The sequence below is a fragment of the Protopterus annectens genome, chromosome 15.part0 (genome assembly GCF_019279795.1).
Source record: "Protopterus annectens isolate FY-2018-M chromosome 15.part0, PAN1.0, whole genome shotgun sequence".
NCBI classification, from domain to species: Eukaryota; Metazoa; Chordata; order Ceratodontiformes; family Protopteridae; genus Protopterus; species Protopterus annectens.
This window is the reverse complement of record NC_056749.1, coordinates 421183817-421211272: the sequence shown is the minus strand read 5'-3', so window position 1 is coordinate 421211272 and position 27456 is coordinate 421183817. Positions and strand designations below refer to the sequence as shown.

The following is a 27456-nucleotide window of genomic DNA, read 5'->3' as shown; positions in this document are numbered from 1 at the left end:
AATATTCAAAGATATACATAAGACTTTCAGTCTTACATTTTCTTCAGCAGCAGCTGCTCGTCTTTACAATTTCTTTTGTTTTTGTGTTCTTCACTTTTTTCCTGGGCATCTGATGAAGGCAGTTTCTTATGCTGTGAAACTGCTTTTCAGAACATTTTAAGATTTCCTCAGGAAGGCATAAAGCCAGTCTTAACTCTCCTAATTTTTTTTTGTTTTACTACATTTCTGACACAAATTGAAAGACCCAATTTCATGTTCAGAATCTGGACAAGATAATCACCAAGTACAGTAACCCTGTGGGGTGTTGTCTGCCACCAGCACACTTACAGCCTGAGGAGGAGACAGCCTTTCAAGAGATGGAGAGAAGCACTAATTCTTCACTTTTTGATGAGTGATATACAGCTAAAATGCAATTCAAGCAAAAGGTTTTCTTCAGAAACTGAGCCATGTGATCAGTGTTTTTTCAATGGTGAGAAAATCTAAACAGGGTGCTTTCCAACACTGCTTTTATCAAAGCCTCATACCACTTATGCAGGTACCTTTTAGGGCAGGACTAGCGTTAGACTTTGCAGGAATGATGAGAACTGAAAAAGTGACAAGATCAACTCCCCAACCTGTAAGAAAATACAGATACAATGACATACTTTAAAGTGGCCCTCCTCAGTGAGGCTTTCATTCTTATATGAACAAAATGAGATCACCCATCCTATCAAGAAAACTTATCTTGCTTAGATTAAATGCCACCATACTGTCTTCTGTTAATACTGAAAAGAAATAGCTGGATTGTTTCTACTTCTAAGTATAATTTTCTGCCAATGCTTCATTCATTTTATGTCTTAGAAAGGTCCCTTAATTTTACTTTGTTTCAGGGTGTACCTAGAAAATACTTTACCTCTCTTCCTTATACAGTCTGATGTGTTCTTACATTATGCCTGTACCATCCTTCTGCTGTATCTAGTACTATTCTCAAGTAATTAAAGATATTCTAGGTATGTTGTAGTGCTGATGGAAGAAATGTTACATTTATGTCTGAGAAAAGTCAAAACTAATGAATGCTTTCTTACGATATCACAAAATATCAGTCAGGACTTTTTTGGCAGGTACTCTGACTGCATTCATTCTTTTAACAAATCAGACTTCAGAACCTTTTTTGTAAGTTCCTATACTTGTTAATGATGAGTACCAAACTGACACAAACACATGGTGGCATTGTGCGTTGGAATGCAAGTCAATTCTTTTTCCCCTCCCCTAGCCATTAGTAAGCACCTTCCTTCAAATGTATGAAGATCTGGCATACCATAGTTTATAAGAAATCTACTACTAGTTTGCATATCTATGGCTACAGCACTATTTGTCAGTTATTTAGCTGGCAACTGAATTTGTCTTCACATTTAGTCAGCTGCTGCTCTGCTTCGCACAACTAGAACACAGGAATGGCTTTTCAGTGTTGGGTTGATTGCTCTTATAGTGGGTTTGCCACCCAGATAAAAGCCACATTTTCACATTTCTCTTTGGTTTGTGTACTTTTAGGAATCACAAAAGCAAGGATGTTTTCTTTCCATTTCACTATTTCCATTGTAGGGTATGGAAATGATGATTTTTTTTGACTATGTGACAGCTGACAATGAGTTTGGTATCATGGTATTACATACACACACACATACATACATACTTATATGAATATTCACATATATATTTATATATGTATATGTGTATGGGAGCCCTACAGAATCCTGAAAGACCAAAATCATGAAAGTTCAAATACTGAAAACTCAAAATCCTGAAAACACACAGAATACCAACACTTACTATATTCCAGCATAAGTACATACAGAAACACATTACCCTTCAACTATATGCAGGGGGGCTGCTCCCTGCAACCGCTCTGCTACTTATATATCAACTCCAAGATTGCACTTCACTACACTAAGTGCAATCTTGGGAGTTGATATATTGAAGTAGCGGGGGGGTGCAGGGTTGCTTGCCCCCCCTACTTATACATGGAGAACAGTAATATAGTTTGTGTTTTATTTGTTTCTGTATGTACTTGTGCTGTAACATAGTAAGTGTTGGTATCCTTTGTGTTTTCAGGATTTTGAGTTTTCAGTATATTGAACTTTCAGGATTTTGGTGCAGGGTTGCTTGCCCCCCTACTTATACATGGAGAACAATAATATAGTTTGTGTTTTATTTGTTTTTGTATGTACTTGTGCTGGAATATAGTAAGTGTTGGTATCCTGTGTGTTTTCAGGATTTTGAGTTTTCAGGATTCTGTAGCGCTCCCATATGTGTGTGTGTATAATATATATATATATATATATATATATATATATATATATATATATATATACACACATATATATATATATATATATATATATGTGTGTGTGTGTGTGTGTGTGTGTCTGGGTGAGTGCATGGGACAAGGCAATCTGGTGGGATTGCTACCTGTAAGGGACTAGAGGGAAAGGTGTTCTGGACCCCACCAAGAGGGTAATTCAGCTAGTACAAGAACATGTTTGTTACAGCTAACACTGTCAATCATCCTTGAAAGGTTCTATGTTTCGGTTGCAACCTAAGCAGTATGCTCCCAAGACTGAAGCATTCAGAAAACTGTACCACAGAACTCAAAAGACTTAGCTCTGGAGAACACCATCAATAATAAACCCAATTCCCAAAGTCAAGCTGGAAAAGTAGTGTAAAAACAAGGAGTAAAGGTCATCTAACTCCCCCCTCAAGTTTTCAACCCCATGAAGAAATGAGGACAGCGTTTTTGGCAATAGTCAATCCTAGTAGGATATAACCCTTTTTGGCTATGGCTATTACAACAGTGATCATTATGTCGAACATCATCCCTGAAAAAGATTGGGGGTGGGTATTCTTGTACCTCCCTTGGATTGGAAGTCTGAAGCCATGCTCAGTAACCAAGAAGTGTGAAAAATGAGTTTGATAATCTGTCCCTGATCTGTGCAATGAATAACACAGTCAGCAAGAAAAATGTACCAAAAAACCCAGACAAATGAAAAAAGAGAATATAATCACTTCAACTATGCTTCCTTCATTCACTTGTTGATCAAGAGAACGACTTTGATCCCTCTGATGGCAGAAAGGTAGATCACCCAAGTGCCCTACTTCCACAAACCACATCTGGATACTCAAGTGTCTGAAGCTCAACTAATGGTTGCATGTGTGAGGATATTAGATATTGTTATCTGTGCTAGCATGACTGGCTGAAGTTTTGTAAATAATTGTAAATAATCCTGTGTTACATATGCCGGCATGATTAGCTATAATTTTGCTTTGTGTGCTTGCAGTTACATGCAGTCAAGCTTGGAGACAGGCATGTAGGTCTGGTAGTCTGGATGAGATCCAGACAGATCCTATGTCTGAAGCTGGGGCTGGTGATGTGGTTATTCAGGGAGGGAGCTACCTTGTAGCAGTGAGCCTGAAGGTGAACCACAACTGCTGATAGGTACTGGTATTCACAAGGACATAGTGATTGCAAGGACAGAGGTGAGTAGTAGTATCCAGGCTGATAGTGAGACACCGCTGTCAGAAGAAACTAGGCTTCCTGTGGAAGGGGAGCTGGGAGAGGTTATAAACACAGAGTTGAGACAGGCTCAGCTTTCCAATCTTACTTTATGAGGCTTGAGAGAGGTAGCTAAGGAGGCACCCGATGCTCAAGGAAAGAGGGAGTCTGTATACTGGACAAAGGGATACTGTACAGAGAGTGGACCCCTGAGAGAGGGTTAGAGGGTGAGGTGATACAATAGTTGGTAGAGCCCAAAGCCTACCATCTGACACCTCTAGCCATAGCCCATGACATTCCTTTTGCAGGTCATATGGGCATAAAGCCTACTAACAGACACATTATGCAAAACGTTTATTGGCCTGGGAATGCAAAGCATGTAGCAGAATACTGCAGGATCTGTGAGCAGTGCCAAAAGGTAGGCAGGAGGCAAGGACATAAGTTGGTACATATGTTAACATGGTGAAACCATATCATGATAAGGAAGCCCTGGTGATGAGTATCTGCTGTAGATGCCAGGAGGAGTCTGAGGGGGATCTGGTGATTGATCTCAGTGAGAATCAGACTGACACTTCTGTGTGTGAGGTAACAATATCTCAGCAGCTATCCCTTATTCAGGTTAAAGCAATACATACAGTCTTACAGGTGTTTGGGGGCATGTTCACTGGGAAACCTAGGTGCACCCACCTAGTGCAGCACCATGTGGACACAGGACCCCAATGACCTATTAAGCAAGCTCCTTGTAGGGTGCCTGAGTGAGTCAAACAGACTTTGAAGGAGGAGATAAATTAGATGTTGGAGCTGGGGGTAATCTAGGAATCCAGTAGTCCTTGGGCTTCCCTAGTAGTGTTGGAACCAAAGAAGGATGGTAGTGTAAGATTCTGTGTCAGCTACAGAAAGTTAGACAGTTAAGTCAGATGCTTACCCCATGCCTAGAACAGATGTAGCTTTAGAATAGCTCAGTAAGGCTATCTGATCACTATTGATCTGATCAAGGGATACTAGCTGGTGCCCTAGACTCCCATTGCTAGAGAAAGGTCACCTTTTGTAACACCTTTTGGATTACATGAGTTTACAAGGATGCTCTCTGGGATGAAGAATGCCCTAGCAACCTTCCAGAGAGAGGAGACTATGCTCTCACTTATTTGAACAATATTGCCATTTACAGTCATTCCTGGCACCTTCAACATGTCAGGGAGGTCTTAGGTAGATTAAAAAGGGCAGGGTTGAGCATTAAGCCTAGTAAGTGTCAGGTGGGTATGGCAGAGGTCTTCTACCTAGGACATAGAGTAGGGAGTAAAAAGATTAGACCAGAACCTGCCAAAGTGGAGGTTATTCAGGTGTGGCCTTTCTCTGTTACCAAAAAAGTAGGTGAGAGTATTCCTAGGGACAGCAGGGTACTATACAAAATTTGTGCCCAGCTATAGTACAATAGCTGCACCCCTTACTGTGCTAACAAGGAAAAACAAGCCTGATAAGTTAGTGTGGACTACAGATTGTAAGCAGGCATTCCAAAAGCTTAAAGAGGTTTTAGGAGGACACCCTGTGTTAGCCAGTCCAGATTACAGCAAGGAATTTGTTGTGCAGGTAGGTGCTTCAAATTATGGGGCAGGGACTGTACCCAGCCAAGTTTCCTAAGAGTGAGAAGATCATCCTGTGGTATATCTTAGCTGTAGATTACAACCCAAGGAGGAATGTTATGCAGGTGTGGAGAAAGAATTCCTAGCCATAGTTTGGGTATTGCAAAAGCTTCAGTCTTGCCTATATGGAAGAAAATTCACTGTAATTACAGACCATAACCCTTTAACATGGACGAATAGAATCAGTAAGCAAAATGCCAAGTTACTGAGGTGGAGCATAGGGTTACAGGACTATGACATCACATCACAACACCATAGTCGGGTCAGTAATGCTAATGCAGAAGGACTGTCAAGAAGGGGTATGGGTTGATGCATTTTCAGTCAGCCACATTTATCTCAAGCGATGACTTTGCAGAGTCACTTGAAAATCTAGCTTGAGTCTTCAAAGGGGGGAAGAATGTGAGGATATTAGATACTGCTATCTGTGCTAGCATGACAGGCTGAAGTTTTATAAATAATTGTAAAGTACCCTGTGTTACATATGCCAGCATGACTAGCTATAATTTTGTAATTAAGTTTATGTCTTTTGATTATCACTCTGATTTACACAAGATGTTTGAATGTCAAACACTGTTCTTCTGGCTGACCAAATGTACATGTTCTTTGTAAAGAGAACTCTAAATACATGTTATGCCAGAGTTAGCTGACCTATATGTGATGTCACTGTGCGCCAGGGCTGGGAGAATAGAATCTTCACTGCAGATGTTTGTTTGCTTTTCAAAGTCTGATATGGGAGTAGAATTCTCATGGCAGCTCTTTGTTACTTTTTAAAAATCTGCTATAAAAGCAGGTTCTGAGCCATTTGTTCAGTTTTTCATTTAGTTGCTTTCCAGAGCTGTTCAGCAGTAGTACTCCACTTGTTTCCAGGAAATCAGTTGTTCCAGTTGCTAAGGACAGACAGCAGACTGGAGTGTGGACATAATTTCTCATCTTACTTTGCAGAAGCAAGAGTATAATCTTACCTTGCTATAATATTTAGATTAGATATGGACAGTTAATCTTCAGATAGTCAGGGAACTACAGCTGGATAGTTAGAGGTTTTCTAAAATCAATGAGAGATCTGTCCTACAGTATTATTTTCATATTTTCTGTGTGTGAAACTCTGATGTTTACTGGACTTAGTTATTCAGTATTTACATATTTTAAATCCTTTTTACTTATTATTAAATGTTTTACTACCTCTCATTGTGGCTGGTTATTTAGGTAATATTTTTTAATAACTTAAGAGTGTTTATGCTTATGGTGGTAACACCAGGACCACTCCGAAAAGCCTTACTGCTTGGGATACATGCTACCATTTGTTTCAATATCTATTTTACCCAACATAATGGAGCACCCATTTTGGAGGGTAAGTCTGTGTCAGTCTTTCCCAAGAGTGTATGTTTGTGTGAATATTAGACATTTAAGAATGAGTGTGTCAGATACCTAGAACTGTGACACAGTGCTCTGCAGTGGTTAGTGTGGAGACTCATTTGGGGACCTGGAGTGAAGCATATAGTCCCAGGTTTGGAACATGTTCCCGTTTTACTCTTAGGGGAATTGTGCATTTCTATCCCTGCTTTTAGTGACACTCCCTTACTGGAGAGAGTGGTGAGGATTTAGACTCTTTAGTTACTGCCTCGGAGTAAAGAGGGCTCATCACAGTATGCTGCCAAATATATACCAGAAGCAGTGTTTTAGGTACAGAAGCATGTGTTATATCTGCCATCACAAAATGACTGAGTCTATCACCAAGAAACATAAAAGTGCTTGATATTTTGCACTCAAACAACAAACTCTGATGCTGGCTCACCAAAAGGTTCTTAATCAACTAGGATACACAAACTCTATTCAGGGACATCCTAGGTGAAAGAGTCTTTAGACAAGTCTGGCCAGATTAAAGGTACAGCCAATCAACTGAGGGATCTGTAATGCAAGTACAGTGGGTGGCACTGTCAGGATATTGGCGGGGGGGGTGTCTTTTCTAAGTCTGTGGTCTATCGCTATAATTGAGATCACAATGAAATCAAGCATCTGCTAATCAAAGATCACCTTCATCCCTGTAACAACTCGTAAACCATGGATCATATCTTGCACCTGATGGTCATGCTATACAACATGTGTTATAATGTTTCAGTAGAATGGTATTGTTCTGTGTAAATGAAAGTTTATGTGAACAACCGAGCACTCTATAACTCAATGAACTGAATAAATAACAGAAGGAACCAACCTACATGAAAACAATGGAGCAAAAATGTGTATATATGTTCTGTGTGTATTAGGAAGCTGTAATTTACCAAGAAATTAGACATCAGAAAAGTAAAATGTAAAGTTTTATATAAATTTGTGTCATATATTCAAACAAGCAAAATGAAATACAGCTAATACATGAAAGAAGAGTGCTAGTGAAATAAACTAGACAGAAACAGAGGTAAAACCCTAATTATACATGGACAAGATATACAATTGGTATGCAGAAAAGTTTATGACCATCAGATATGATCTATGGAAACAGGCTAGGCAGCAAAGGTACATTTTTTACTGTAAACTTTTCAGTTTGCATTATTCTTATACTGTACCAGAATGTCATACATACCTTGGCCAAACATGTTGAATTGTACACTTCAAAGTTTCCAGCACACAGAGCCTGGCCTCTTCTTCAGGTCCATCATACACCTCCAGGTATCCCACAATAACTTTCTCAAGCCGCTTCAGGTGACGAGCTGTTGAAATACCAAGCCTTAAATAAAACATCAACATAAATTACTATACAAGAAAATATTTTGCAATTTACAAAAATGTAAACGCTTTATAAAAATATTCTTTTTATTTGTATTTATTTTACTCATAGATGTTTTGGCCATGCACAATTAGAATTCTAAAGAGTCCACCATCTCTACTTAAGTCCAGAAACCTCAGACACAGTCTTGATTTTCCTAAAGGTATGCTACACATGTTGGGGCTTGAAGTGTGACTGCACTGCTTCTGTCCTAGAATCAAGTTCTGGGTCAGTAGGTGGGATATGCAGGTCCCAAGAGCCAATCCTTCATTTTCCAGACAGCCACTTCATTCTCTCCTCCATAGTTTCTCTTCTAGCAGGGGGTATGCAATGCCATTGTTAATATAACACACTTTCACCTGTTAGTTTTTTTGACAACCTTCCTTGCAAGTACAATAGGCTTCTTATTCCTCATATTATACATCAAAGTATAAAACCTCTACAAAATCTCAGAGCTTCCTTTCTCAGAAAAGCTGAGCTATCAACAGCATGCTCAAGCTTGGCCATGCTGACTGGCCCTCCTGTAACTATTGCTGACTTCAAAATATGCAAAAAACGCCACAGGAGCAACGGCAGCGTAAAACCAGGCAATATTTAATTAAATATCAGCAAACACGAAATTACAGTGGACTACTGCTGTCCACAAAATAATAAAATAAGAACAAACTGGTGTAGTATTAAGCGCTTTTCGTCTGCAAGAGTAAACAGACTTCTTCAGATACTAACACACCATAACGCTCAACTTTAAATATGGTGCTACGGTCACATGATTAGATTTATCCCTGTCATTAACCCTTTAATGGTGAAACAGCATTTCCCAACTTAGTGAAAAAAGTTGTGCATATCATTCAAGCACCATATATACCACGTTATACAAGTATATAAAACAATAAAAATTCATAAAAGATTGAAATGCATAAAAAAGTAGTGCTCTTTACTCAGTTGTGTGAGCATTTTAAAACATTTTGTTAATCTAACCTAATGGTTGTAATAATCGAACATGGGAAACAATGATAGGAGCAAGAAGTCCTACTATACGGCTGGACATAATGCATTGTTCTATATAATATATATAGAAATGATCGGAAACAACCTTATTTATATAAGTATTGATTTTATATAACTTTGTATGCCAATTCTAAATAATTTTTGAAAAATGGTGGTAGTGTTACAAACACTATCGTAAACACAAAGTGTAGAAGCAAAAAATGTATACTAAAGGGTGGATTATATTCCTGTTTTAAATATGTATAGTTAATTTTATTTGTTTCAACACCTGAGCAACTAGCTCTAAAAATAGCTCTAAAAATAGTATATAAATAAGAAAATGTATTTCATTGAAACCTAGATTAGAACTATTGCAGCCACTATAACTAGGCATTTACAGTTCATTAGGTTTCAATGAAACACATTTTCTTATTTATATACTATTTTTACAGCTATGTTTAGAGCCTGGTTTTACGCTGCCATTGCTCCTGTGGCGTTGTTTGCACATTTCAACAGTTTTCTTTCATTTTTGGTGGATTTCTTGACTTCAAAATATGTCTGCTAAAAGAATGGATGGATGCAAACAGCTACAAATATTATTTTTTATTTATTGAGAAAGTCTGTCAAAAGTCTCTCCTTTTGTTGTTTACTTTCGATCAAAAGGATGCTTAATGACCAAAAAATTAATATGATAACACTACACTCTCGTAAACTAATTCTCCACTGCACTTATCACAATTAATCTATGTAACTTGCAAACCCTAGCTCTCAGGAATGTTAAACAACTTAAAGCAATGTTACATACTTAAAGCAATGTTACAATGTATGTATACTTACCACACTAATCAGTACTAGATGGCAAAAAACAAAGTATTCTTCAGAAGCTCAAATAACAAGTCTTAATTTTCATGCTTCAGAGATCTCAAGAGGAGAGAAAGAAAGATAGATCATTCTTGGCAAGGTCAAAAATCAACATAAAAGCGGAAGCCTGTCTATGCGATAGATTTGTACAATAACTCCAGTGACAGACGCCCCTCTATCAGTGATTAGTCATCTAACAGAAGACAGTACACAGTTTAGGGCCATTATCCACAGGGTCATCATGAGCTGACCAACTCGACAACACTTAATGTACTCCCTACAAGATAATTTTTAATTTGTTTTCTAGATGAAAACTGAAATGGGATGTCTTTCAAGTTCTTTCTTGGGAATGATTTCTCCAACAAGTATTTATGAAATTACATGATGGAAGCAAGGACTTCAGCAGATTTGCATGGAAGATGCTGCTAAGCAACAGGCTAGCACTTTTCTCAACAGTGAATGAAGTAAGTTAGTGAAAATAAAAACAGAATAAAATACCAAAAATGGTGTGGAATGTTGTTGTCTTTCAGCTTTTCCTGGTTAGGGGTCGCCACAGAGGAACTCTGGTCCACTAATGACTGGCAGTAGATTTTCACAGTGCCGAGTTGCCAGCTCGACGCCCAACCTTCAATGAAGGCACGGCCATTCACGCATGTCTTTTGGAATGCCACTCAACCCGCGGGGAGGACACTCCACACAGAAGGCACTCCCTGCACACTAGCTGAGAATCGAACGGGAGAACCTCTTGCTGTGAGGCAACAATGCTACCACTGCACCTCCGTGGAATGTCAAAAAATGGTGTAGAATACGGAACACAAAACCAAAAGAACAATTCTACAAGTACCAGCTCTTCAGAGAAGATGCAGTCAAATTCTATTTTGTGCTTTTGTTCTTTTTTAATAATCCACATAAGAACTTCATTAGAATGTAACAAAAAACTCCAACATACTATTTAAAAATGAAGCCAAAACGATCATGTGGTATGCAAACAACCAATCAATGCCTGTCCTTAGGTAATAGCAGGTTAAAAAAGTGCCTGAATCAAAATACTTTGTATGAGATTTAAGGCAGCCTAGATACTATTTAAAACTTTGTGCTGACAAGAAACATTTAATATTAATATCATTAAGTCCAGGGTATTTGTCAGCTCTTAACCTGATCTGCCAGCAAGATTCTCAGCTCTCAAGCCATACCTTATAATCCCCTGAAAAGTCCTCCAAACTGACAGCCTCCAGTACACTAAAAGTGACTTTCTTAAAACAAGAACAAATCAATGAATGTTTTACTAACGCATTGTTTTAACAAATTCTGCTAGCACGACCCCACTTTGCTGTCAAAAATCCAACATGAAGTTTCACTGCTTAGGCTAGACAGAGCCAAATCCATTTTACACAAAGTTGCAACGGAACACTTTTGGTGGAAGTTTACACACCCACTCCAAAACAAAACAAAAGTCAGACACTGCCTTTAGAAGAGCATTCCCTTTACCAATCACAGTTGACATGAACGTAATGAAAGAAATCCTGAAAAGACTCAAGAAATCAGAATCAGTGAGACCATCTCGACCAAGAGACTGGTCATCAGCGTTGTACCCTCAGGCATCATGCTAGGCCTTCTCCTGTTTGGCATTTACTTCTCAGAAGTCAAGGCTTCTGGCTCAACAAGTTCGCAGATCACTGTAAATTGGGATTTGTTATAGAGTCCCCCAAGATACTAACATCTTGCAAGTGGGTTTAACACTGACAAATAACTGGTTCTGATGCCATGGCCTGAAACTCACTGCCAAAAAATGCAGTATAATGGCCTTTGGGAAACTGACAACCCAGGTTAATTAATCCATCGATAAAACAGCCCTAAGAGTCCACCCAGTAGTATGGGATCTGGGAACATATGCAAACAGCAAACTGGCCTTTGTCCAACACATAGCTAGACAATAAAAAATAATTCTATGGTGCCCAACTTATAGGTAAGGATATGGCATTCAGGTCCAATGAAGTTACAGTACCACTCTCTTCTACTCCTATTCAATGATAGGTCTGATAACAGCCACTCCCCCCTTTGGCATGTATCAAACAAGACACTTGCAACAGTTGGAACACCCACAAGGTTTTCTTACCAGGAGAATTCGGAGCATAAGTAACCTGTCCTACACTAATCACCTAAAAGCACTATCACTGTATTCAGTCTCATACAGGCTGCTGAGAGGGGATCTCTGCCTGGCTTACAGAGCTTCCTCAGACCCAGCCCTCTTGGATCTGCTGCACATAAAACAAAAAGCACAAGGAACACTAGCTCCAGGGATCTGAACTTCACTTGGGACATGCACAGAATATGCTGGAGAGACAGATGTGTCCTAAAGAACCCCCCACACTATGGAATAACCTCCCCAGCTATGTAAAACAGAGTTAATCTCTGATCCTTTTCAAACAAAACCCTGACATTTGTATGGGTAACCATTAATTTAGGCCTAGTCTGTAACCCATATCCTTTATGGATAGAGGCCATCATTAAGAAAAATAATATCCTAGCTCAAAACCCCCATAGAAATCCTTAGTTACCTTCTTACTAATATACCCCCCCTTCCCCTGTATAGACAACCATAATACTCAGGACACAAATGGTTAGGTTGCATGGCTAGGCTTGTAAGGCCATTATTGGTTGTTAGCCTAGTAATAGCCTATGAACACATGAACGGATGCTCATGCCATATCCAACCATGGCCTTGCCTGGTGAGATGGAAAATAATCTAAATATTGCAACTTCTATGCCTTAGATGAAAAGAGAAACTAATGTAAGGACCAGTAAAGGTAATCAATTATTTCTTAATTAAATGGATCTAAATCTAGGCGTTTTCATGCCTGGAAAACTGTATTCCTTTAGATGGTTCCATGAGAGGGATGACCTAAGCTTCAACATCAGTCTGTCCCAGACAGATGATGAGCTATTTCCAGGTCCAAGGATGCGAGCACACCTCTCTACCCCTCCCTTATTAAGTCAGTGATTGAATATAGTGATTCCTTTGCCATGTACCTGTCTAGATGTATAACCCACCTCAAAAGATCCCTAACACTTCCTCACAAATAAAATGAAGGACCTGAGATCCACTACCTTTACTAAATGCTTAAAGTGCTATTTTCTTCTCTGTCTCATATAGACTTCTTAGGGGTGACCTCTAACTGGTCTATAAGCCCTCAAATGAGCCTGTTCTAAGTGAACTCACAGTCTCAAAACTGGCAATACTGTGAAAACGTGTACTAAAGACCTTATCCTTCAACTTAACATAAACTGAACCTACTGGTGTGATATAAACCTCATTCACATCATTCTTCTATTGAGGGGCCGCCCCTTCATATTAAACAAAGCTTTTATCTCACCATCATCAAACGCCACCTGGGTGATTGGATGGGTACTGCAAATACATTCCCGATCCCGCCCTATAAACCCTCGTGGAAAAAGGTAGCAAGTAGTGGGAATTGCAGTGACTAGGCTACAAATGATCTACCTGATCAATTTCCTTGTAACAATAAATCTATAAGGTGGACTGAAGCATTTTAATTTCTCCCCACATAGAGAGTCCTCCTCAAGAGGAGAACTGGTAGAGAAGGACTCATAATCCAGGTATGTTTCAGAATAAGGGTCTCACATATCCTGGTATGTTTCAGAACAATGACCTCACAAAATCCACAAATTATTTAATCACAGAAGAATCAGACAGGAAAGGACAGAAACTCCTTTTTTATGGATGTATTACTGAAGGTCATGTGTGTCTTAGACCAAGTCAAAGACACAAGAAGAGATGAAGCATGTGCACATTCAGTGGAAGGATGATCTGTGCCAATCTAATGTGTAATGAGAGGTGTGCCTGCCACCAACAACATACAATATAAGGAAGCTGACCACAGGCATTGCACTCAGATCTTGGAAGACCTTGTTACTTACCCAAAGCATGCCTCCCCACATACGCTTGTTCACCTTTCACTAAGCAATGAACAAATTTTACATTGCAGGAGTATAAGGACCACTGAAGAACCAAATTTGTGTGGAGCCTGAACTCTGATGTCAGCCAGTGTAAGCAAATGCCTCTACACTCACAGGACAGTGAATGAAGGCAGTACTACTAGATCAGAATCAGACACTGTGGTAAGAAGCAATAATTTAAGGCTCTGTTCCTCCTTTGTTTTTAATACCTCTTTGGTAATTTCAAAGAGGAAGAGATGATGGTGATAAATGCCAATATCTTATTCACAAGAAAACATTACAAGGAATAGGAAGGCAGCATCAAACACTATTAACCCACTGTCCGAAGACAGTCACCAGATGGATGAGCTCTCACTGGAAGACAATGAGCCAGAAGAAAAGAAGCCTTGGCTGCTGAAGTGAACTTTGAAGAGATGCCATACTTAGAAGCATCAGGTCCAGTCTCTCTCCCTTAGGTCTATATGTTTTACTTCTGGTATCTTCTACAAGGCCTCTGCCTTGAATCATCAGGCCTGGCCCCTCTACCTTGGGTCTGTCTGTTTTAGTCCTAGTGTCTTCTACAAGGCTCCTGGTGGATCTTTGTATTGTTGACATCACACTTGTCAAACAATGAGTGAAGAGGAAGGCCTTGAGCTTCTTCTTCTGTGTCTGGTCACTAAGATAAAATGATGACACTGGCTACATCTGTCTTTAGCTTTTATAATGAACTAGTTTGTGACCTGTCAGTACCACTCTGAAGGTCTGGGATTTCTCTGCAGTCAATTAATAAACTTTTTTACTATAACCTGTCAGAGGCAAATCGTACAGTGTTAACAAATGGCAAGACAAAGGGACTGCATACTTGCAAACCTAGACACAGGGACTCTGTCACAGGCTAAAGGGCTATGCCCCCACAAATGTGTACCTAGACATGTCAAAGTGCAAAAGACTTAATAAAGGATACTCCCAAAGGTGCACTCATTACAAACAGCCAGTCAAAACAACAGCCCTCATCTATGATTTTGAATATGGCATATCATGACATGACTGAAACTAAAAAGGATTAAAGTCATATGATCAACAAAAAATTAGTCTCACTAGCAGAGTTGATTATGTACAAGGGTGCTACAGAAGTTGCTTGCAAGTTTCAGTCAGTGAAAAGCACTTCATCTCCTTGGATCGCAGCTGAACAACTGCATATGACTGGTATTGCAGTATACAAGTACTCACTCGTACAGTGACAGACGGCAGATGACTATGTAGCAGCAGGTGGTCGTGACAGTCTGTGGGGAATCTGAGTTTTGTGTGGAGCCTTGCACTATATGTAGATAAAAGTACTTCTAATTTTGTAGGGAGGATACAATTCTGTTGTGGCAGCTGGTCATAAGCTGATCATTCAGGACTTATGTCAACAAAGTGCTGCTATTTTCTCTACAAAGTTCACTCTGGTTGGGTATGGTATAACCTGAAATGAGATTCATTAAATATGGGTCTACAGAGCCTGACTCCTGAGCACTAGTGGATTTGGTATTGGCTTGTACTTCTAAGATAAGGTTATGCAAAGGTAAGAATATGGTCTAACAGGAATTATGAGGAAAAATATACATACACAAAAGGATAGCCTTGAATCCTTTCATAGATATGGGCTCAATTATCACTTCATTAATGACACTAGCAGCATACTGTACTATTACACCTTTAAGAAGACATATTGAAAGTTGGGAGTGGGGGCATAGCTACCAACAAAACATAAAAATATATCAAATTAATTATGTGGTACATTCTTTGCTGGGTATTTTGATGAACAGTTTGGCAAACAGCTTGTCGAGCTGCTCCATATTGGTTAGCTGCTTGTAAAAACAGATTAATATAAAATCTATCCATTTCATTTTGAAGCAGAACTGCATAATAATAAGCTTGTTCTAGTTGAAACTACCACCATTCTGTTCTGTTGGAATGATCTTGGGATTTTGCTTTTTCACTGACTGAATTAATAGTTTTCCCACCTCTGTGATAATTAGGGATAAAGCCTGAATAAACCCATTTGATCTCAATTTGATATGTGTCTCTAGTGCTGAAACAAGTGGGCAGGGGTTGGTGGGATTGAGTGACTTATGCAGGCTTGCCCATTTTGGCGCAGAGTTAATAGTCATGGCTTGTTGATTTCCTATCATACAAGCAAAGAACTGCATGTAATCAGTGGCTATAAACTTGGTGGATGTGGGCTTGACGATTCCAAGCCAGTGACAACAGCCCTCATGTCATGCATGTGTGTGGGGGAGGCATGCACATTTTGGAGAGGAGGATTAAGATGCCCCTACTGTGACACAGGTATTGATGTTGGTCAACAAGGGGTTAAAGCCATAATAGAAGACCCTTTATCACTGCCTGTATGATTGCCATATCAAAGATTGCTTTCAATCCAGTGATGGAGAATGGACAAGTAGCGGCAGCAGCTTGATGGTCAGAAGGCACAAGTGCCTAAAAGGATACAGAAAAAAAATGAGTTAATGTTTCTCCATGCTCACTTTTCTTTTGACAGGTCACTTTAATGACTGTATAATGTTTGTTACAAATATGTAAATCAGATATAAATGGAAAGGCTGCAGACACGGCTTATAAAACAAATAACGTTTAATTAATAGTAAGTGCTTTTGTGTCCAACTTGGACGCTTGGACCCTTCCTCAGATTTTTAAATAGAACCACTTATATAAACTTTTAAAATCACAAGACCATACAAAATGTGGCTTTCAAATACAAAGTATCCATTCACAAACCTTCTTACAATACGTCATATGTCAGACCAATCCAGCAAGGGAAACATTATCACATTAACAACATGCATCTCATCATTATTATAATGGACTGACTCATGTACATACTAAAAATCACCTAAATCCCATATAAAATGCAAATAAAAAACAAGCCAATGAATTACAATAATTATAATACTTAAACAGAAATTTGCAATCTTGTATTTCATTTTAAAAGTGCATTTCCTGTTAGGTGCCTCTAGATGCCAGTATAACACATTCGGTGTATTCACTCCATTCATAAATCGAGCTATTCTACGTAGTTCATTCATAAATTTACTCACCATAAAATCTACTCACTGGGATCATATAAACAGAAAAACTATAAATATATGAAAACTTTTAGCTAGATTTACAAAAAAGAAATAAATAAGAATTGTTTACATTCTTAAAAACATTAATCTACTTCTCAGATAAAAATGAAAACAAAAGGAACTCTGCATAACCAAAACAAAAAAATCCATATAATCAGTTAGAACTTACAATTAATATATGTGTTCTTACATTCTTACAATAAACATTTTTATCCTATGTCACTAAGCATTATATATTACAAATTATAAAAACATCTCAAAAATGTAGATATTTATATATGATAATCAATTATCTCTCCAAAGGTCTATCCTTTCAAAAAGATTTTATAGACACTGTGTCATTTAACCCAAACGCCCTATCTGAATGTAGCTTAATAATCCATCTAACCTCAGATTTTTCTGTCTTATTTCTATGATCACCTACCCTAAGGTCCTTTACAACAAATTCCAGTACTAAAATGACAAAGCTATTTTGCTTCCCTGTACTACTAACATGCCTCACCAATGCATTTGTCTCATCCTTCCTATTTATTGCATAGATATATTCCCTCACACGTTCTTGAAGTGAAATGTAAATTTTCACATCATGCAGATTGTTCTAGCAGAGATGTAGTTTGTTTGGCTAAGTGTAAGGCATTTCCCGCATTTTACGTGGAAAAGACCAATCGTTCATTTTGAGAACATGCCAGGGTGAAGGTGATTCAAACACAGCAGACACCCATCTTTCTTTTCCCTTGTAGCCACAGGGCATACAGTGACTACTCATTTTGCATCAATTCTGCTCACTGCATGATCATTTTGGGAGACTGTCTAAATGCTTAGACTCATAATAAGTTTGTAGTGCTAAGTAAAGCAGGGGTTGTCCTATAGTTTTACATGCATGCAAGTTTATTTGTAGCTAATTTTTTGTGTATGCCTTATGCCACAATTTCTCTATATGATCTTCTTATGTTTTCCAGCTATATTAAAAGGTTACAACTAACATCATCTATCCAATCCACAAAGCCCTGGACTGCACCTCCAAAACAAGGCACTAAATTACAGGCAGCATGCACTGCCTGAAATCTGGACAGCTGACTGATAGCCGAAAGCACACCATGCACACCAGACCAAAATGTCAGTTTGTGAAACAAGGTCTCTACAAGGATCCCCACTCCTTACCCTGAGCTGCAATGATCCTGCAGTGAATTATGAAAAGGAGGAGTATGCAAGGAGTGCAGTCTTCTGCATGGAAAGTGTCTGGAGCTTTGACACACCCAGTGAAAGAGAACATTTTATTTTATTGTGATCATTACTTGATCTATAATCTTGCACTGCTGATCAACTAGCACTTGCAAAACTGTCTTGGATCCTCAGAACATGTTATGAAAACTACATGCAACTGTGGATGCATGCTAAAAACTTTGACGTTCCCTTCCTTTCAGTCTGACAGGCTGAAGTTACCTCATGCAGCTTCTGTACTTCACACCCAACTGCAGTGCTTGAGTAGAGACATCATTCACTCTGTGCCATATTACTGAGAAATTCAAGGTTGCTTCCAAAGCAACACTTTTAGAGAAACACATCACTATAGACATGGGCTGGTTTTGCCCTCCAACACATCTCAGCTATTCACTTCTAGCATATAACTACATAGACTTTGGGCAGGATTGCAGACATGCAGAGAAATGGTAGGAAGCAGAATTAGTTGACCATACAGCAATCACAGTCTTAATCACAAGTCTCACCTTTCCACAAAGCATGGAAGGTTTTTTGCATATACTCTGCGCAGAGCTATTTTGTTTTCCATTTCCATGTGAGTCAGAACCAGACGTAACACCTCATCAGTGTAGGTAGTCTTCTCTCTCTTTTCAGTAATCACTGATGATTTTTCCATAATTGGGAGCAAGTCTAACAGGCAAGGTAGAACAACCTAGAAGAAGAGAAGAATGCATTATATTACAAAGGAAATTAATCCTGATGGTTTCACCTGCAGCTGAGTATTCTTTAATTCAGAAACACAGCAACGCCATCAGTGTTTAGTTTACAAAAGAGGTAGCTTAGAACTGGTGTTGAGTATATGACATTCTTCTTTAAGTTGGGCAGATATTTATAAAAATGATAGGTGACAGAATATAACCTAACATTTGATATCCTAAGATCTTTTAATGCAACCAGTTCGGAACAGCATAGCAAGCACTATCTTATAACATGGTTTTAATACTGAAACATAAATGCAGCTCTAACACTGGTCTACATATACAGATCGCATGACATGCATTAAACTATTTATTAATAACAGGCAAAGAAAAGGTGCCAACAAGAACTCAAGAACATGAACAAACAAAATGCCAAATGGTAGAACTACCAAGGAAAATCCTCTATATATACCAAATTGTGCACAGAAATTGTACCCTAGGTACTGCATTCAGGAAAGGAAATGTTAGTGTTTCACCTTTTTGTTTGGCATATTAGCTGCCTCCTTTCTGTTCATTCAAGTTAACAACAGCATTCACAGCAGCAGTTATGACAGTCTTGAAAATGCTAAATGTACACCAAAGCTATAATTATAATTATGTGTATTTCTGCTCAGCAGCAGACCTGTTTAGCTGGCTGGGACTGATTCTACAAGCATCTGGATATAAAAAGCTGATATAAGTATACTTTTCTGCACTTGTTCTGTTTCAGTGGTAGTTAACAAAAACTGTACTGCATTTACTGAATTGTTTCATTGAGTATTGGTCTCTTTCTCTGCACTTTCACCCAAGTATTCTTCTATTGTTAAACTTGATGGCTTTGGTATTGGCTGCCACTGCTGTAAATTTGTCTTTCGACACTCCTCTCAGCCCCATCTTTGATTTTAGATACTCCTACCAGTCCCATCTCATCAGCTGTCTACTGTGTACAGAGAGCATTTGGGAAGGCCAAACCCCCTTAGTTTCTTAATCTTGTATTATCTTCTGTTTGCCCATTTCTCCACTTAAAAAAAATTCTTACACTTGACTCAGCTGCTCTTACTGTAACAGTGTTCTACCTACTTTATTACCTTATTTTGCTTTGCTGTGCGTCTTAAGTGCTCAAGTGCTCTTATTCTGCTGCATTTATTACTGCTTGTTACTAGTCTGACTGAATTTATCTGCTATTCTAAGCATCTTAGTTTTGGTTTTAGCACTTGTGCTTCAGGCCAGTTATTTTACATTTAAGGTTTTTGTGGTCTACACTCTTGTGGATAAACTCTTATCAAAACCTTGTCTCCAGTCTCCATAAGTCCGCCAAGTATTGAGAACACTGTCTGGACAATTCCCATCAGTTTCTCCTGCCAGCCTGGTCGACATGGGCATACTGAGACAGTGCAGCAACTGCCTCATGTTCACGGACAGCCCTCTTCTCCTAGCACATAAATCATCTACTTGCAAGAAATGCATCTACATCAGTAACCTGGAATCCATGCTCTCTTGCGCCACAGTCGATACTCCTGACAAACAGGAGAATGCCAGCACAAACACCACACCGCCCACATAACACACACACACACACACACACACACACACACACACACACACACAATCGCACACAATCACACACAATCACACACACAACCACCTATGCAGAGGTCCTCAATAAAAACTTACCTAAACAACAGAGACCTCAAAACATGCTCACAAACATTCCATACACAACACCAAACACATCACACACAGCAGGCAACACACCAGTGTCTCACAAACACAGCCCATAAGGCATAAAAATAAACCAAACATACTAGTCATTGGCAACTCAATTGTGAGGCACACCGATGTCCCCTCGCCAGGCTCAACAAGGAGAAGTTCATGGTCAGTTGTCTGCCAGGTGCCAGAATCCACCACATCACGCATGCACTTAAGTCTCTCCACAACAGGTACAAGTATGACTCTGTCATTGTACATTTTGGTGTGAATGATCTGAGACATACCTCCTTGGACTACACGAAGAGAGACATGATTGAGCTCTCAGAGTATGTATCCCAGGCAGGTATGACCCTAGCACTAAGCAGCACCCTACCTTCACCAAAAATTATACCATAATACCAACAAAAAATAATTGACTTCAACAATTGGCTTAGTTGCTGGTGTCTTTCCAAGGGGATCCACTATCTGTCTGCCTGGGATGACATGGCTAAGAGGCCTCTATGGTTTGCCAGAGATGGCCTCCACCTGTCACTGCTTGGGATTCTGGATCCTGGCCATGGCTCTTGCCTCCTCAATGTGCCTTTTTTTGGCAATGTCAAAAAGCAAAATGAAGGTCATGCTGCTTAACACTAAGAGCCTTAAACTGAAAATGCAGTCACTGGAAGCTCTCCTCACACTGGAAGATGCCGATGTCTATGAAGTCACAGAAACTTGGTTCACGGCTGCAGAGAGCACCCCTGCCTTATCAGGCCATACCCCATTCCACACATTCCAACCTCAAAATGAGGTCGGGAAGACTAAGGGTGGTGGAATCTCTACCTTCATTAAGAACAGGCACACCTCCAGACTGGTTTGCCAGCATGATGCACTGGAATTACTCCAGGTGCAACTGACAGTTGGCAAGACACCCATCCAATTTATAGCCAGCTATAGACCCCACCCTCCATGACTCATGGCACCCACTACTCCTACATGGACCTACTTGACTCCATCAAGGTACCCCCTAACATCCTGACTCTTGGTAACTTCATCTACCCCACCATAGACTGGGTGAACTATTTCTGCACAAATGCACTCACCCAACGATTCCTTGACTTCATCAATTCTAACGCACTAGCCAGCTTGTCTCATCCTCCAAAGGGGAGATAACATTCTGGACTTGGTTCTCACCAACATGGGTGACCACTGCACCAGTCCATAGTACGTTCTTCCCTGGTGAGATCAGATCATAAGTCTGTCTCATTCAAATTGTCTATCCCCCCCCCCCCCCAGCCATAACCAAGCTAAAAGCTGACTACAACCTCCTAAGGGTGGGTATCAGTAGCTTCACACCCCCCCCCCAAGAGGATGCAGACAACTATGCTGAACGGTATGCCAATGCAGTATACAAGCACCTGTACAACTGCATGGACTCAGCCATATCCAACAGAACTAAAACCTGCTCCTCAAGGAAACACAAACCTGTCTGGTGGACATCCTCTATCAAAAGGCTTTACAGCAAAAAGAAAAAACTCCCTCCTCAGTCTCAACAAGCAAATTAGATCACTAGTGAAAACCTCCAAAACTAACTGCAAATTGAAACTAGCCTCTGAAACAACGGGAAACCACGAAGCCTTCCTCACTTACGTCAGGTACCGCCAAGGCAAAGCCCAGGTTTGTTCCAAATCAGTACTGAACGGTACCACTTACACTGATTCTGTTGACTTAGCCAACCTACTAGCAGATAGGTTCAGCACAAACTTCACTCCCCTATCCCTTCCCCCAAGACTCATTCCATATCCGCAATACTTGTCCCACGCCTCACATCTGTAGATCAACTGTTAAAGGTCCTATCCAAGGCAAAGAACACAGCTTCAATGGGACCTGATAGTATCTCAGGTTGTATTCTACACCATCTCCAGCAAGAATTAGCTTTGCCATTAAGCACCTTATTCAACCACAGCCAAAGTACAAGCTTCATTACAGCAGAGTAGAGAACTGCCATTGTCATTCCCCTTGCATATAGGTGGTGCCACTCTTGACCCTGGAAACTATCACCCCATTAGCTTGACAAGTCTGATCTGTAAAGACACGGAGCGTATTATTATGGATCTCATAAACAAGGACATAGGCAATCCCCAAGCACTTGACCCCACCCAATTAAGATTCATCAAAACAGATCTTGCCTGTTGAACCTGGTTGACCTCTTTGAAACTGCCACCAAGGACCTGGATGAGTGAAAGGCAATACATATAGCTTACCTTGACTTGGGCAAGGCCTTTGACACAATCCCCCACTCGGGCATCATCAAAAAGCTAACACAACATGGTGTAAATCCCTATCTCATCAGGTGGGTGGCCAACTAGCTCACCGATAGGACCGACAAGGTCAAAACAGGCACCTCCATCTCCAGACCTATCACTAGTGGTGTTCCCCAGGGATCTGTCCTGGGTCTCCTACCGTTTGGCATCTACTTCTCAGAGGTCCAGGCAAAGACAAAAGGCCTGTGGCTGACAAAGTTTGTGGATGACTGTAAGTTGGGTGCTGTCATTGACTCCCCAAATTATATTAACATACTGCAAGAGGGTCTCACAGCAACAAATGACTGGTGCCAAAGTCATGGCCTTACATTAAACACAAAACAAATGTATTATACCATTTAGCAAAAACACATCCCCTATGGATTACCACATCAATGGCAACCCCCTAAGCACACAACCTGTGGTGAGTGACTTGAGTACTCAGGTTGACAACAATCTCACATTCAACCATCATGTGGAAGTGATCAGAGAAGCCTTTTACTTGGTTTGTCTTATAAGTAAAGGTACTGCATCTAGAAAAAAGGAGGTTATTGCTCCTCTGTACTCCTCTCTCATTAGGCCAATAATTGAGTATAACACCCTGTTTGGTATGTACCTTTCCAAACACCTGCAACAACTGGAAAGGCCACATAAATACCTCACAGAGAGAATCCATGGGCTCCAACACCTGTCCTATGCAGACAGGCTTAAATCACTATCACTCTAGGCGGTATCATACAGATTGCTCAGAGATGATCTTTGTCTCACCTACAAGGCAATATCAAACCCTGCCTTACTAGAGATGTTCCATATCCATAAATCTAACTCCTCACGCATTACCCACTCGAAAGGTCTAAATCTAATATGCGACATCAACAAAACCTGCTAGAGAGACAGATTTGTCTCTCAGCGGCTGCCCCGTCTCTGGAATAGACTTCCCATACATGTTGTACAAAGTATCTCGCTGACCCTCTTCAAGCGCAACCTTGATGAGTGGATGGGAAACCACAAATATGTCCCAGGGGTTCCACCTGTGTCCCTCATTGACAGGGGAGACAGGTGCTGACTGAGGTTTCTTTTTTGGGGATAAACTCTTGGCTAGGCTCGTAAGGGCCTCAGGGCCATTAGCCTAGCAGTCTTCTATAATCCTGTGATAATCGTTCCCTTTCTGCCTCTCTATACTTCCAACTACAAAACACTGCCTAATGCTCAAAATACCAGGGTTATACTTCTGCCAAAAGATAATTAGGGAATTAATTGTACCAAATTTTTCAGATGGCTTTGACCAAAACCATTTGAGGCAGTAAAGTAATGAAGGCAGATTTTTTTTTTATCATCATCACTGAAACACAGTTACAGTACAGCTATGGAAAGCTTCCAATTACCCATTTGTGTCTTTTCACAACTACAAAGATGGTTCTACTTGTGTCTTTGTTCCTTATGGTTTTAGGGATTGCTATGCCTTTAAGGAGAGTGATGTGTCCATTAAAACTAATATATTAAATGATGTGTTAAAATATTTCCTTCCTTTACTTATTTGTAGGATGTTAAAATCTACATCTAACAACCTAAGGAATTACTGTTAGAACTCCCTTCCCCAGTCAATAACCGTGTTACTGCTGACTTCAATCTAATATTATGTAGTCTTCTCATTGTAGTGTGGACATTTCTGAAATGTTATTTTAGATGTAGTAGCATAATTTAATTTATGACTTAAGTTTGTACCTCACCAATACAAGGCAATAATATTTTTCATTTGATTCTGACTAGTTTTGTCAATTTTATGCCCAGATTTAATAGCTGGTTGCCCAAAGGCCTCATCAGACCTGGGAGTTGAGGTAAGACCGTATGGGAGAGTCCAAGATTGTTAGTTAGTGGCTCCTATGTGAAAGAGTAGAAAACACTGTGTGAAAATCCTTTGCATTTTTTATGTAGTTAGGCATCCTGTAGGTCCATCCTGTCTCATTATTGCAGACATGGACTATAACATTACCATGTTAAAATGCTTTTTGGGGTATACTGGTTTAGGTTAGTAAAATCTAATATGGATCAAAGGTTCCCAGTTTTCTTTGGTACCAAAAATATTCTTGAGTAAAAACCTAACAATTGCTGGTCTGGTGGGACCTCCTGGCAGCACTTTTTTTGAAGAAGACTTAATGCCCCTTTTCTTGTCACAGCTCTTTCATGAGGTGAAGCTTCTTTCAAGGAGACAGACTGCAGTCTGGGTGGGTACACAAAGGGAATTGTATATATATACCCTCTGAATGCAACCAATCTCACCCACTTAACCTGCATGACGGCTATCCACTAGAACAAGTGAAGGTGACAGATGACCTCCTCCCACTGTCTCCATAACAAATCTGTAGGGCAAGCCCCCAGGGAGTGTCCTCCTGACTGTCCGCCAAGGTTGCCAGCCATTCTACAAGTTGTCTCCTTCGAGAGTCTGTATTGTAGTGATCCTGTTAGCCATGTTGGAAGAATAACAGCTAGGGACTTGGCTATGTGTTAGAAAAGTATACTGGAGTTCAATTCCAACAATTGTGAGGGTCTTGCGTTCTTGCTCTTCTTTCCAATTTTGCTGTATACTGCCTGCTCAAACAGCAAGGTTCTGTCAAATGGGACATTAAAGAAATTGGCCTTACTATCTTCAGCAAAGTCCATATATTGGAGCAAGAAATGGGGTCTAAGAGATATGATATTGTCTGATACCTCAGCTGCTACATTAGCTGTGATGTACATAAGGTGCATGGTGATAACTGATATGAAGCACATACTACATCTGGGACAAAAGCTGCTTCTTAATTTCCCCATTTAGCAACCCTTACAGACTCCTTTGTGCTTCTATTGCCTCTCCAGAAACTCACTACTGGGCATACAGTTTATTGCCTCAAAGTGAACATCAAGGAGGACTAAATATGTTTTCCAAACTGGTCCAGAGTATGAGACATTTTATTAGGCAGATGGACAACAAGGTTCTGAAGGGTTGGAAACTTTTTTAAGGGAGCTGCAGCCACCATAGAGTCCATTTTTTGACTACAAGCAAGACCAGTCCAGTCCTTAGAAATTTGAGGTCTTGCCTGGCATCTGTTTGATGGGAGCCATCAAATCCATTTTTTTTTTAAACTGTGCCACTCGCTAAACTAATTTGTCAGATGGTGGAACCATTCAAGTGGAAAACTTGGGAGATTAAAATGCCTCCTCCAAGATAAGCTGAGATGGAGAGGGGGTTTCAGGAGTCCATTCCACCTCAACACAGATCATTTCAGGAATTTCCGCAAAGTTGGGATTCTTTGACAGGAATTTAGAGAACCAGCCACTTTGTCTTCATCAGCCTATGAAACCTGGAGACTCAAGAGGTGACTTAAGAGAGTCTTTAGAGGAAAAGGAATCTGTATGTACAGATGTCATCCTCAATCGTGGAGACTTGTCTCCCTGTATGTATGTTCCGAGTCTACTACTTTACAATGAATTGTCACTTAATCGAAAACAAAAAGTAGAACCCCACTTCAGCGAAAGTGCACTTCAATGAAAGTGCACTTTCGCTGAAGTCTAGGCACCCAATTACCTCAAAAATAAAATAAATATAACAAAAACATGCTTTTGCAGGGGAGCAAACCCCCCTGGACCCCCCATGTGGGGGGGCTGTGCCCTCCACACCCCCCTACTTAAATATACCAACTTCGAGATTGCACTACAGCATGGAAAAGGGAATATTCCCATTCCGCGCTGTATTGTGATCTCTGTAGTCAGTTTTCAAAGTTTCAGTACTTCGAAAAAGTGGGTTAGTACAAGTGAAGTTCAAAGTACTGAAACTTTGACCAAAAACAGTAGACCCGTATGTTCCATATGGGGAGTTGAATACTAGTCCAAACACTCTACTGAAGTCCTTTGTTGTCCACAGTCACCTGCCATACCAGAAGGGAGGACACAAGAAAGCATGCATAACTGGTGTGGGCAATAACACTGAGACTTGTCTAGCTGATGAGATATGAATCAAGGAGTTGATGGCCTAAGAAGCATCAAACCTGACTGCAGATACATTTAAAGGCATCTACATTTACATTGTACACTGAAAAGCCAGCTCTAGAAACAGAACTGGCCAGGCTCAACATGACTAGGATTGATCTCAAACTGCAGGACTTCATTGCTCTATACTGACACTGAAGGGTCTTTAGGTATCAAGGCAGCTGACATTGACAATTCTGATCCTAATAGGTTCACTGCAGATGACACAGACATTTGGAAGGTGCTGGTGAGAAGAACCTGGGTCCTACACCTGAAAAATCAAGACTCTATGAATTGTGCTTCTCTTAATCATTTTAAAAATTTATAATACCAGTCCTCAGGGGAATCATTACCCAAATTTACAGTTTTCCAACACTTTGGAGTATTTTTTCTCCCTGTTGAACACAGTACAGGCAATCACTATGCCACACCAAAAACAAACAAAGCAAATTCAAAAACATTGCCACAGCAAAAACAACCAAAGCAAACTAAATGACAAAAAATGACAATGAAACTGCCACTATTAATTTGCAATCTATATAAAGCATCAAAGCAACACAGTAATATTAACACAGCTGTTCAGCCTGATGAAACATCTAAACTCAAAACTGGCATGGAAAGGGAAAATAGTATGTAATTAAGGGGAGGCACAAGCAGTTCTGAGA

At 39.9% G+C, this 27456-nt stretch overlaps 1 protein-coding gene across 1 annotated transcript in view; it reads right to left on the bottom strand.

Annotated features, from left to right (window-relative positions):
* The window catches only part of TTI2 (TELO2 interacting protein 2), a 390540-nt gene that overhangs the window by 115928 nt on the left and 247156 nt on the right, over positions 1-27456 (bottom strand). Inside the window, exons 5-6 of the mRNA XM_044057161.1 lie at positions 18588-18772; positions 7745-7888 (exon numbers count right to left, since the gene is read on the bottom strand). Coding sequence (XP_043913096.1) covers positions 7745-7888; positions 18588-18772 — 329 coding nt within the window. The remainder of the gene's footprint in view (positions 1-7744; positions 7889-18587; positions 18773-27456) is intronic.